The 13,580-nt window shown below is 49.1% G+C and overlaps 1 protein-coding gene across 2 annotated transcripts in view; it reads left to right on the top strand.

Moving 5' to 3' along the window:
- The first annotated feature begins 1,312 nt into the window (after positions 1-1,312).
- LOC136582010 (nuclear RNA export factor 1-like) overlaps positions 1,313-13,580 on the top strand; it is a 52,077-nt gene continuing 39,809 nt past the window's right edge. The window contains exons 1-2 of one of the 2 annotated variants that reach the window (XM_066582737.1): positions 1,313-1,413; positions 1,543-1,612. In XM_066582737.1, coding sequence (XP_066438834.1) covers positions 1,599-1,612 — 14 coding nt within the window. In that variant the 5' untranslated portion in view covers positions 1,313-1,413; positions 1,543-1,598. Of the gene's footprint in view, positions 1,414-1,542; positions 1,613-6,626; positions 6,729-13,580 lie in introns of those variants that run through there. The other variant, XM_066582738.1, reaches the window with a different exon arrangement.

The following is a 13,580-nucleotide window of genomic DNA, read 5'->3' as shown; positions in this document are numbered from 1 at the left end:
AGTCATGGTGAAGTTGGGTTTGGTGTGAGGGTATTCTTCCCACTCGTTCAGGATTGGGGCCGCGACAGAGGCGGCAGGTAGGGGTCTGGGTTCTGACATGGTGAAAAAAATAGGGAGATGGGACTCAAGGCGGTTCCAGCTTTATATTCAGCCTGAGTTAGTTGAATTAAAAAAAAAATATATATATATATATATATATAATTTTGAATAAGTATTACAATTTCGGTTACATAATGAGTTAAGAGTGGGGTGTAGAACTGGGATTGATACGTGGTTCTTTCTATCCTTTTACAGGACAGGAGCTACCGGCTCTGGTTTGGCTGCTGGGACACTCATACGTGTACTGGGCAGCGGAGCGTGCCAAGGTCTGACCAAACGGGAGGCAGTTGGGCTTTAGGAGGGAGGTTGCAGTTCTCCGTTGGTTGGGAATTAGGGGCATGAAGTGGGGGCATTTGCTGCAGGAAGTTGAGAGGTTTGGGCGCTTAGACAGGAGTCCTGATATCCTGGTATTACACGGGGGGTGGGGGGGAATGATCTGGGGAGTCGTCCTGCTCGGAAATTAAGGCAGGACATTCAGTATGATTTCCTGCGGCTTCGTAAAATGTACCCAAACATGGTTATTGTTTGGTCTGAAATTATCCCGCGTAAACAGTGGCGATTTGCCAAATCATTGGTAGGCATTAACAGGGCTAGGGTGAAGTTGAATAGGCACATCTCAGCTTTTGTTGCACGGAACGGGGGGGGGGGGGGGGGGTTGTGTGAGACATGTGGATTTAGAAAAGGGGGATGGAGAGTATTGGGCAGACGATGGAGTGCATTTGAATGATGTGGGCATTAATATTTGGGCAGTGGGGGTACAAGAAGGTATTGAAAGGGTATTGAGTTTGTTGGGGGCGGCGCTGGCTGTGGCGGGTCCTTGGAGTCATTGGAAATTGTGTAGGGGGGAGTTGGGTGGGCACGGTCTCACCCGTTAAGACTCCCTCCTGGGTAATCAGTATCGTGTCTGGTGCGGTGACTTGGCTGGTGGTGGGGGGCAGTAGACCCTCCTCCGGCCGTAAGTTGCAATAGTGGTAGCCACCTAAGGGCGGCTTGTAGTGCCCCTGAGCCTGTTTGCCGGCGGTGGGGCAGTGTTATTAGTTCGGTTGTGGTGGCACCAGATTTTTGTGGCTCCAAGGACTCCCCCCTCGTAATTTTGTTATAGCTTGTTAATAAATAGGCTGCTGTGCCCAATGTTATCCAAATTAGAAGTGTTTGTCTTTTTATTGGGAGACAGGGATGGTTACAGGAAAGGGGCATTCTGGCCTCCATGGGTCATGTTTTATCAGGCTGTTTCAGGTTACCATTTTGATAACTTCATGTCCTCCACCAGAGCTGTCAAATGATATGTCACAGGAAGAAATTGTACATTTAAAGGTATTTCAGACATACAGTATCATTGCTTTTGGTATTCCCTTTATTCAAAAGTATAAAGGTAGTCAAGATATTGGGTTTACTTTGTGCCATAGAAGTTTTTCCATTCTCATTTGGTTATTTGTCCCATAGAGCTGTATGCAGAAACGATATGACGGAGCTCAACAAGCTCTTAACATGAAGTCCATATGTTCAGATCCAGGTAAAAATGTGTTGATTTCTTCTTGTAGAAACATGGAAAATTAATGTCAGAAAAAGGCCACATGGTACATCCAGTCTGCCATTATATTATGTACTTTTTATCTGAGAATACGTATATGCTTCTTCTGGAGAGGAGAGAGGAGAAGACCCGCAGGGGATCGGGATTTCCCCATAGCGGGTGAGAGCGGGGCTATGGGAGATTCCCCCATAGCCCCGCTCTGTCTCTCCCTGCTATAGGTTATTCCCCCATAGCCCCGCACTCTCTTCCTACTATGGGGAATTAATACATAGCCCGGCTCTCTCTACCTGCTACGGAGATCCCCGAGGAATATACCCATAGTGCAGAGAGAGAGGGGGCACGGCTACAGGGGATCCCACAAGGGATATCTCCGTAGCCGACAGGGTGGGGCCAGAAAGGGGGCCAGGCTATAGATCTCCTCCCTGGGATTTTCCCCATTGCAAATTGAGAGGGGGTGCTCTCAGGGAAACCCTCAGAGAAGCCCTGTAACCCCGCCCCACCTCTCTCTCCCAACTATAGGGAAATCCCTTGGAATTCCCAAGCTGGGGGGGAGAGGTAGAGGAAGTCTCCTACTACGCCTTGCTGCTGGGAAATTGCCCAGCAGTGGGGTTGGAGGAAGTCACCACTGCTTACAGCGGGACATTTAAAACTTGCAGTCCAGAAGCACGTTTTAAATGTCCCGAGGTAAACTCCTGTTAGTTCTCGCGGGTATTGAGGGAACCCCAGGGGAGATGAATGGAACCCCCGGGGAGTCCCCTTATCCCACATTTAAAATGTGCTTCTGGGCTGCAAGTTTTAAATGTCCCGGTGTAATCCTCCTAATGACTTCTAATCTTCTTTTCATGCGCAGGAGTTTCCATAGACTCCTGCTCTCATAGGAGTGTATGGAAACTCCTGCGTAGCTCGCACCATAGATAGGTCAGGTCCTATCTTTACTTGCAGCACAGACTTTAGATGTGTGCATTGTAGCAATGCATGTTCTATCTTTGCTATGTGCGAGTATTTTGCGCATCTTATATTCTTTCATGTGAATGCTTCTATAGGAAACCATTGGTTCCTATAGAAGTGCTTTCTGTGCGCGCCAACAGCGCTCGTGTGAACAAGTCCTGAAGGTGAGTGCTCCAGAACTGTACACAGTATTCTGGATGTGGTTTCACTGGAGCTCTGTACAGTGGGATCACAATCTCCAGCTATGCAATGGAGCATCCTATTTGCTTTCCCTGCTATATGACCGCATTGTTGACTTATTTTCAAAGCTGTCAGAAATCATAAACACTAATTCCTTCTCTTATGAAGTCCTGGCTAACACAGCACAGCCGAGTGACACGAGGCGGGAGGGCCGATGATGGACACCCATTCTCCTGCCCAGTCAATCAAGTTGTGGGTGTTGGTTGTGGGTGTGCATTTTGTCTCCACCCATTCTTCCATTGGTGATGATACACTAGTACCATATGTACCTGTAAGGAGAGCGGGGTTTCCCTGGCCTCCATTTGGCAAGTCTTGGTGTGTGTATAAATAAATTAAAAATATACCTTTTTTCTATAGCGCCAACTTATTCTGCGATTTCAGGTAATTTACTTATTACCCCCCACCAAATTAGGTGCTCATTTTACCAACTTCAGAAGGATGGAACGCTGCTGAGTTAACCTTGAGCCGGCTACCTGAACTCGCAACCTTCAGGTCATGAGCGAGAGTTTAGGACTGCATTCCTGCTGCCTTAACACTCTGCGCCACACGGGCCTCTACATATATGTTCTACTGTTTCTATAAGTCCACTTCCACATGGCCGCGAAAATCGCGTGAAATTCTGACTTTGGTTTCTGTATTATGCTCTGTTACAACACAATAGCCTAATGATTACATGGACACTATGCAGGTATTTGAACAACTCCGAACAATAATCGTCTCATGTAAATGCACGCACTGACTGAACGACAAACAAGTAATTGTTCACTTCTCGTTCATTGTTCAGTTTATGCATGCATTTATGAGCGACTGCCTTCTTAAGGCACATTTAGACACGACCATTATCACTCAAAAGATGTCTTTTGAGCGATAATCGTCATTTACAGCACAATATGATCGCTCAAATGTTGAGCAATCACCTTGCACGTCGAGCGGAGGATGCAGAAGACAAGTGGGGCCGCTAGTCTTCTGCATCCAGCTGTACCCAGCTCGTAGCACATCGCTGTTATACAGCCGAGCGTTCCCAGTGGAGGATGCGAAAGACAAGCGGAGTGTCCCCGCTTGTCTTCTGCATCCAGCTATTCCTCGCTCAGAGCGCCCGGCTGTTATACAGCTGAGCAGGGTATGGAGAACAGAGCTGGACCGCTCTGTTCTTCATACCCAGTCTGTCATCATGGAGCGGGATACAGCTTAAACAATAGTATCAGCTGTATCCCACTGTGAATCCCTGATAAGGCTGATCATTGCATGCTGCTGAAAGACAACGATGAGCGACGGCATAACAAAAACTGCAAGATGTCCGTGCATTTACACACAACGATTATCGCTCAAAAGACGGCTTTTGAGCGAATTTTGAGCGATAATCGTTGAGACTAAATGGGCCTTTAGTGTGAATACGATTCCGTCCCGCTCTGAGTCCATTCACTTGAGATGATCGTTTCTCACGTAAAAACACAGGAGGTATCATCGCTGGTTATCCTGTGTGAAAGGGCCCTAACTGTATAATTGTAATCTGCCTCTGTTGTGTTTAGTTGCCATAGTGATGAGTGCAAGCAACCTTGGGTGATAACTGGCAAGGGTTTGGATGTGGAAAGTTGAGCGTTACAGAGACTAGCTGACGCGGAGTGGACAGTAAAGCACAAGGGGGATAGAGTGGGAGCACAGCGTTAACGAAAGGAAAGTATATAGACCATAATAGTCTTCTTCATGCATTGCCATACACAGCAGGACACATATGTCTGTAAAGAATGGGTGCAGGCACATCTTGGCACAGCGCCCTCTACTAGTATGCAGTTAGGTGAAGATGGATTTCTCACCCCTGTCTTCACTTAGCTGCTTAGCAGAAGAGGGTTTTTTTTGTTGTTTTTTTTTTAGGAAAAATGTACAAAATAGGCTGATAAAACATTGCAAAAATGCTTAGAATCACCTGTTCTGCACATTTACAGAAGAAAAGTTTGGGTACTCTTTAACCCCTTATTGCTATAGGACGTACCGTTACATCCTGCTGCGTTCGGGTATGTATGAAGGGAGATCGCGCGGAGGAAGTCGTGTGTGTGTCATGGCAGCCAGGGGCCTTCTGAAAGCCATGCCTGTGGGGTGGCTTGATAGAATGCCTGCCCGATCGCAGTATGATATAATGCTATGGCATTACCCCATACTGCAGGAGCAATTGAAGCATCGCAATTGTTGTCTCCTTTGGGGACTAAGAAAAAAAGTAAAAATAAGATTATTAAAGTTTTACTAACTATTAAAAAAAAGTAATGTTTAAAAAAAAAAAAAAATAAAAAAAAAAAAAAAACTTGTGCCATATTTATAATAAAAGAGTCTAAATGATAAAACACAAAGGCATGTTTGATATCACTGTGTCTGTAAAAGTCTGAGCTATTAAAGTAATGCATTATTTATCCCACACGATGAACGTCGTCAGAAAAAAAAGACGTCAGAAATGCGCTCTTTTGGTCACCCTGGTACCAAGAAACAATACAATAAAAAAGTAGTACAGAGCCCAGGCTATTGATCACATGATGGTGACATCGTCACAGGTCCTGTAAGCACACACAGCTCTGCCACACGCATGTCACAGATACACACAGCTCTGCCACATACATTGTTCATACCATAGAACAGAGAGCTCAACCAGCACAGTCCTGCACACACTGATCACCCCCTGGTCATGTCACCCAGGACTCCTCCCACACAGGTGACTGATCACATGACAGTGGCATCATCACGGGTCCTGTAAACACATGCACATGGATTAAGTACCTGTTATGACGTCACCGTCATGTGATCAGGGGCGGAGCTCAAAGCCCCGGTGACTGACCACATGATGTTACATCATCACATGGAAATCACACAGTCACTCATGGACAGACGGTTGTTAGTATTTTGATTAGGGAATCCATTGTGTCCTGCTGTGACCTGTGCAGGGTATGGGAGGGAAGTTGGTACGTGATCACCATCCTGCCTATGTCAGCAGAAACTGCATCATGTGGATAACTAGAATCTTAATTTGAGCTCTCTGGGCAGGATCAGTGGGGACGAACAACAAATATGTACATCATGTCACACCAGATAAGAACCCCTATCAGCTCTTCTGTGTACGCTTTAGTGTTTGCAGGGTAACAAAACAGCTGCTGCCTCCTTGCCTGGATGCAGCCAGAAGTGTTGGAAGGTCTAGTCAGCCAGTGGAAGTGCTGCTGTTAAAATTAAGGAATACTGTATAATCAATAGTCAATACGTGCTACAAAATCATCGCTACAATATGCATGTATGTGAAGCCTATGGTTTCCAATGGGATGTTTTGGTTAACAAAGTTTTTATTAGTTTTTTGGAAAGGTCAAAACATATTAAACATGGCTTTCAATATTACATTCATTTAAATAGTCAGGGGGTTACAAGGTTGGGCAAAATGCCCAAAATTACATCTCAGGTATTACTTCTTACAGAGTAGAATAAAGTAAAATTCAAAGTTTTATTCCTTTTATTAGATAAACCCCTACTGAATCAAAATATAATCGTCCCGAAGAGACCTGAACCAAGAGTAACATTAAGGGAGAAACAAGAACAGTAAACCCTTGAGTAGCATTGCTCTTAAGTAACACTGTTTTCAACTTAAGTCGATGTGTCAGGGCAGTGGCGGTCCCTCAAATAAAGTTGCATTCCTCAGATAAGGGCGCCGACCGCTCCATGACCCCGGGCGCCACTCAGTGAGCTGGCGCGCAGCTGATGCCAGGCACTTCCTGCTTTTTCTGCACCAGGGCGCGCCTACTCCTCCCCCCCCTCTCCACAGTGCACAGTGCCGGCTGAACGTTGCTGTCTTTGCCTGCCTCCAGACACAGTACAGCAGCTGACTCCCCAAAGTGCGGGCTGAACGCTGCCTGCCTCCTGAATCCCCACTGTACTGCAAAATGTAAGTACTGTACAGATGAGTACAGTAAAGAAACGTTTGCAAATAAATACAGTACTGCAGTCCTATGTCAAAGCAGAGATAACACAGTGATACATACTGCTAATGATGTCCCTGCAGTCCTATGTCAAACCACAAATAACACAGTGATATGTACTGCTATAATGATGTCCCTGCAGACTGTCAAAACTCTGTATGCTAAATGTCCAAAAACCTGTTAAATTTTAATTTATTCTTTACAGTTGTGTTTTATATTCATTCAGTATTGTTATTGTTTTTGGTATTAAAGACCAGAGTTATTATCTATTAAATGGGGTTTGGTGTGTTTTTTGGAACGTCTAGAACCAATTAATTGGATTTACATTAATTCCTATGGAAATAATGTCCTCAGCTAACATTGATTTCTACTAAAGTCCATTGCTTCCGGACGGATTAATGACATTAATTGAGGTTCTACTGTATAAAGACAGTAGGGAAAATACATAAGGGGAGGATCAAGGGGTGGGGGGTTAGGCTATGCTTGTAGCTTGTCATAAGGCCTCCTTCCCACGAGCGTGACGGGGTCCGCCGCGTAATATTACGCAGTGAAGCCCGTCACGGCGCCCCCCAGAGCCCCTATACTTACCTGCGGGAGATAGCGTGAAATCGCTTCCCCGCCCACCACCGCCGCGTCACCGCCCGTCACCGCCCACCGCCGCCACGTCACCGGCTGTGTCACGTGCACGGCCGGCCGTGTCACGTGACGCGGCCGGCCGCGTCATATGGCGTCATATGACGCGCGGCGGTGGGCGGGAAAGCGTTTTTTCACACTATCTCCCGCTGGTTACAGCGGGAGATAGCGTGAACGGACGGCTTCCATTGACTGCAATGGAAGCCGTCAGTGCGTACAGCCCGTCCTTACCCGCAGAAAATAGAGCATGCTGCGGGTGAGGACGGGAGAAATCGCGGTGCGTAATTCCGCGGTGGAATTACGCATCGTGAGCATTGTGCTATTAGGTTCAATAGAACCTAATAGCTGCGGGCAACGCAGCGGATTTTCGCCGCGAATTACGCGGCGGAAATCCGTTCGTGGGAAGGAGGCCTAATGGTGCACCTGAGTTGAAAGGGTACAAAAAACTCTTCTGTTGATTTAGCTCCATTAATATATACCCCATATATTTATTGGGGGAGCAGAGGATATACTTGAAGGTGAGCTAGAGACCCCTGGGAGGGTCACAGATCTAGCTGTTGGGTTCCATAGACACATAGTGAGCGATTATTGGTACCAAGGTGCCCAGATTCTTTCATATACCACTTCACGGTCTGCAAGAATAGCCATCAGTTTCTCATTAACCATAATCCATGACTGTTTTATTTTACCAACTCAACACTAACTGATATTTACCTCCAAGAGCGAGCGATTGCTGTACGTGCAGCTAGGAAACGATAAGATACTAGAGATGAGCGAGCACCAAAATGCTCGGGTGCTCGTTACTCGGGACGAAATTATCGCGATGCTCGAGGGTTCGTTTCGAGTAACGAACCCCATTGAAGTCAATGGGCGACCCGAGCATTTTTGTATTTCGCCGATGCTCGCTAAGGTTTTCATGTGTGAAAATCTGGGCAATTCAAGAAAGTGATGGGGACGACACAGCAACGGATAGGGCAGGCGAGGGGCTACATGTTGGGCTGCATCTCAAGTTCACAGGTCCCAATTTTAAGCCACAATACCGGCAAGAGTGGGCCCCCCCCCCCTCCCAACAACTTTTACTTCTGAAAAGCCCTCATTAGCAATGCATACCTTAGCTAAGCACCACACTACCTCCAACAAAGCACAATCACTGCCTGCATGACACTCCGCTGCCACTTCTCCTGGGTTACATGCTGCCCAACCCCCCCGCACGACCCAGTGTCCACAGCGCACACCAAAGTGTCCCTGCGCAGCCTTCAGCTGCCCTCATGCCACACCACCCTCATGTCTATTTATAAGTGCGTCTGCCATGAGGAGGAACCGCAGGCATACACTGCAGAGGGTTGGCACGGCTAGGCAGCGACCCTCTTTAAAAGGGGCGGGGCGATAGCCCACAATGCTGTACAGAAGCAATGAGAAATATAATCCTGTGCCACCGCCATCAGGAGCTGCACACGTGGGCATAGCAATGGGGAACCTATGTGCCACACACTATTCATTCTGTCAAGGTGTCTGCATGCCCCAGTCAGACCGCGGTTTTTAATTTATAGACACAGGCAGGTACAACTCCCTATTGTGAAGTCCCTGTGGACCGACAGCATGGGTGGCTCCCTGGAACCCACCGGCGGTACATAAAAATATCCCATTGCATTGCCCAACACAGCTGAGGTAGTAATGTCGTGCTTAATACAGGTGGGCTTCGGCCCACACTGCATGCCCCAGTCAGACTGGGGTTCTTTAGAAGTGGAAACAGATGCATTCATAATTCCCTGTGGACCCACAGCAAGGGTGGCTCCCTGGAACCCACCGGCGGTACATAAAAATATCCCATTGCATTGCCCAACACAGCTGAGGTAGTAATGTCGTGCTTAATGCAGGTGGGTTTCGGCCCACACTGCATGCCCCAGTCTGACTGGGGTTCTTTAGAAGTGGAAACAGATGCATTTATAATTCCCTGTGGACCCACAGCATGGGTGGGTGCCAGGAAGCCACCGGCGGTACATAAAAATATCCCATTGCATTGCCCAACACAGCTGAGGTAGTAATGTCGTGCTTAATACAGGTGGGCTTCGGCCCACACTGCATGCCCCAGTCAGACTGGGGTTCTTTAGAAGTGGAAACAGATGCATTTATAATTCCCTGTGGACCCACAGCATGGGTGGCTCCCTGGAACCCACCGGCGGTACATACAAATATCCCATTGCATTGCCCAACACAGCTGAGGTAGTAATGTCGTGCTTAATGCAGGTGGGTTTCGGCCCACACTGCATGCCCCAGTCTGACTGGTAATATATACCTTAACAGTAACCTCGTTGGTGGTAATGTGGTGGTGACTGCGGACCTGGTAGCGCGGTTTTATGTAGTTGGTTTTCGGAATGTGGCCAGGATTAAGTGGGCCGTGGTGGGGGGATGGTGGTGGTGCTCTCTTGTTGTGTCGTTAAAGGTGAAATTCTTGGACTGCCACCAGACGGACCAATGCAAAGGTATTTGCCAAGAATGTTTTCATTGTTGGAGGAGGAGGGGGATGTTTTGGAGGCACTATGTGTCCTCTACACGTGTCCGTGGTTATATGCACCTTAACAGTAACAGCGTTGGTGGGAAATGGCCTCGCCGCTATCATGTCTTTGTGAAGCCTCTGTTTCCACACCCCAGTGACATACCATTAGCAGCGGTATAGGCAGAGCCCACAATTATTAACATTTCAGCGGTAGCATTAGGGACAGGCCCCACTAACATATCACTAGCAGCAGTATAGGGGGAGCGCAGTCTTAGTTCCATTTCAGTAATAGTAGCACTCAAGACAGGCCCCAGTAACATTCCCATTGCAGCAGTTTAGGGAGATAACAGTCTCTTTCACATTTCAGTAGCTGCAGTATAGACAAGGCCCCAGTTACATTTATGTAGCTAAAGTGTAGGCCAACCCCACACACCTTTCTGTACCATGAGTGCAGGCGAAGAACATAGAAATTACTATGATTACACTGTAGGTGAGGGCCCAAAAAAATTGGTGTACCAACAGTACTAATGTACCTCAGAAAAAATTGGCCATGCCCAACCAAGATGGCAGGTGAAACCCATTAATCGCTTTGGTTAATGTGGCTTAAGTGGTAACTAGGCCTGGAGGCAGCCCAGTTGAACGAAAAATTGGTTCAAGTTAAAGTTTCAACGATTTTAAGAGCATTGAAACGTATAAAAATTGTTTAGAAAAATTATATGAGTGAGCCTTGTGGCCCTAAGAAAAATTGCCCGTTCGGCGTGATTACGTGAGGTTTCAGGAGGAGGAGCAGGAGGAGGAGGAGGAATATTATACACAGATTGATGAAGCAGAAATGTCCCCGTTTTGGATGGTGAGAGAGAACGATGCTTCCATCCGCGGGTGCAGCCTACGTATTGCTTAGGTATCGCTGCTGTCCGCTGGTGGAGAAGAGAAGTCTGGGGAAATCCAGGCTTTGTTCATCTTGATGAGTGTAAGCCTGTCGGCACTGTCGGTTGACAGGTGGGTACGCTTATCCGTGATGATTCCCCCAGCCACACTAAACACACTCTCTGACAAGACGCTAGCCGCAGGACAAGCAAGCACCTCCAGGGCATACAGCGCGAGTTCAGGCCACGTGTCCAGCTTCAACACCCAGTAGTTGTAGGGGGCAGAGGCGTCACCGAGGACGGTGCTGCAATCGGCTACGTACTGTTACCATACAGTGCGGCATGGGGTCCCGCGGTCGGCGCGCGTCGCTCCGGCTCCAGCAGCCTGGAGTCCTGTGTCGAGGTCATCCCAGCAGCTTGGGTTGGCCAGTGGGCGGCGGCGGCGTGGGCATGCCCGCCCGCACTCCTCTGTGCTTCTTATACAGCAGTGGGTGGAGTTGCCTCCTCCCACTCTCCGCCCCTGGGCGGAACCTTGTGGTTAAAAGACTGGCAGTGAACTGAGCTCATTGCCAGTTATTGGTTCTGCATGCACCTAGCCAGTCTGTCTGTGGTTCCCCTCAGTCAGTCCCTAGTTGTCGGTCAGCTCCCTCTGGTCCCCTATCACTCTGTCTGTTTTGGTTGGTTCTGTTTGCCTCTAATCTAGTCTGGCCCAGTCAGCACTAGTTGCTATCCAGCACCCTGCCAGTTTGCCTGTGAGTTCCATCTCCAGCCTTGTCAGTTTTGTTGGTCTGATTCATCTGCCTCCTCTGTCGGCACTCTGTTCCCCCCATTAGGTAGTTTCCTGCTTGTCAGCCGCCAGGTCCCTAGCCAGAGCAGGGACCGCCGTCCAGTTGTCCGCCTGGGGTTAGCCAGGGCCGAGGCAAGTAGGCAGGGACAGTGGGGTGCGGGAAGATCAGGGCATCCCACTTGGCGCTCGGGGGGCAGAGTGCCGTAACATAATAACTGGCCCTTAAAATATTGTTTTTCTTTTCATGGCGGCGATCAGCGCCCTTGCAAACCAGCTGCAAGACCTGGTGCTGGTGATCCGGGATTTGTCAGCTCGCATGGTGGCCCAGGAGCAGTGGGCGTTGTCGCAGGAGCAGAACGCCTCTACCTGTCCCGAACCCAAGTGCCCTCTTCCCGAGGTGTTCTCTGGGGAGAGGAACAAGTTTTTCGTTTTCCAACAGGCGTGTCGCCTGTTTTTTCGGATGCGTCCCCGTTCTTCCGGCTCGGAGGTCCAGAGGGTCGGGCTTATAATGTCCCTGCTGCGGGGCTCTGCCCAGACTTGGGCCTTTTCCATTCCCGAGGGTTCCCCCTCCCTGCAGTCGGTGGACTCCTTTTTTCAGGAACTCGGGGGTATCTTCGATGAACCGGACCGAGTGGGGTTGGCGGTTGCACGGTTGCTGGCGCTGCATCAGGGGTCGCTTTGTGTGGAGGATTATTGCTCCAATTTCAGACGCTATGCGGGTGATACTGCATGGAACGATAGTGCCCTGAAAGATGTTTTTATGCAAGGTCTCTCCGACGCGGTCAAAGAACTGTTGATCTCCCATCCCGTTCCCGGGTCCTTAAAGGAGGCTATGGAGTTAGCAGTGAAGGCAGATAGGAGGCTCAGGGCTGGGAAGCAAGATAGACCGACCCATAGAGTCAGGGAGTTCATTTGTCCTGTTCCCTCCCCGTCCGTACCAGTCTCTGTTCCCGAACCTATGGAACTGGACCCGCTGGACCCCAAGGAGCGACGCCGGATTCGGTTATTACATAATCTCTGTCTCTACTGCGGGAAAGCTGGACATCGGGTGATAACTTTCCCCTGGAGGCCTCAGCGCCCACAGTCTGAATCGGCAGAAAGACTTCCAGTCCTAGGCGACTGCAAGGAGAGTCGCCTAGGACCTCAGGTACGTCCTAGACTTCTGATACCTTGCCAGGTTAGATTCCGGAACTTCTCCCGCCTAGGGCAGGCGTTTATTGATTCCGGAGCAGCTGCTAACCTGATAAGCATGCGTCTCGTTGAGCCCCTGAGGGCTGAATTTGTGGCGCTGAAGACGCCAATTCGTTTTGCTAGCATTGATGCTACTCCTCTTGCTTCGGGCTTGGTACGATGGAGGACCCCAGTTTTACAACTCATGGTGGGGGGTCGCCATTCGGAAGGTCTATCATTCCTGGTGATGGAGAAAATGTCGGTAGACATGCTACTAGGGATGCCGTGGCTGGCGTTGCACAACCCCCAATTCGATTGGGCCACTGGGGAGCTAACCCAGTGGAGGCCGTCCTGCCATAGCCATCGTGCTCCCCCTCCCCCCTGCTCAGTCGAACAGAAGGGGTACCGGTCCTCTGGAAATCGCAAAAGGAGGGGTCGCACGGGGTGCCGTAAGTCTTTGTCGAAACCTGTTGTCTCTTCGGTGACACGTACTATCTCACCATCCTTTTACAGTGCTCCTGCCAACTCAGCCTTGACTGGGGACCGGTGACACAGTCTTGCTGGGGAGCCATAAAGCTGGCAAAGGCCTTGGAGAATGTTCCCCTGCCTGCGCTGTACATGCTGCCTGATCTCTGCGCCTCCCCTGCTACATGGCCCTCGGAACTGCGCCTTCTGCCACTAGCGCTGTCGGATGGGAAGTTTACCATCAGTTTGTCCACAAGCGCCCTGTGGTATAGCATCATTCTCGAACCCCTTTCCTCTTCGGGAATGAGAGTGCAAAGGCTCTCCTTATACCGTGGATCGAGCAGTGTGTACACCCAGTAATCCGTAGTGGCCAGAATGCGTGTAACGCGAGGGTCACGAG

Source organism: Eleutherodactylus coqui, chromosome 11 (assembly GCF_035609145.1).
Source record: "Eleutherodactylus coqui strain aEleCoq1 chromosome 11, aEleCoq1.hap1, whole genome shotgun sequence".
NCBI lineage: Eukaryota > Metazoa > Chordata > Amphibia > Anura > Eleutherodactylidae > Eleutherodactylus > Eleutherodactylus coqui.
The sequence above is the reverse complement of the archived record's forward strand: the minus strand, read 5'-3'. Positions and strand labels throughout refer to the sequence as shown.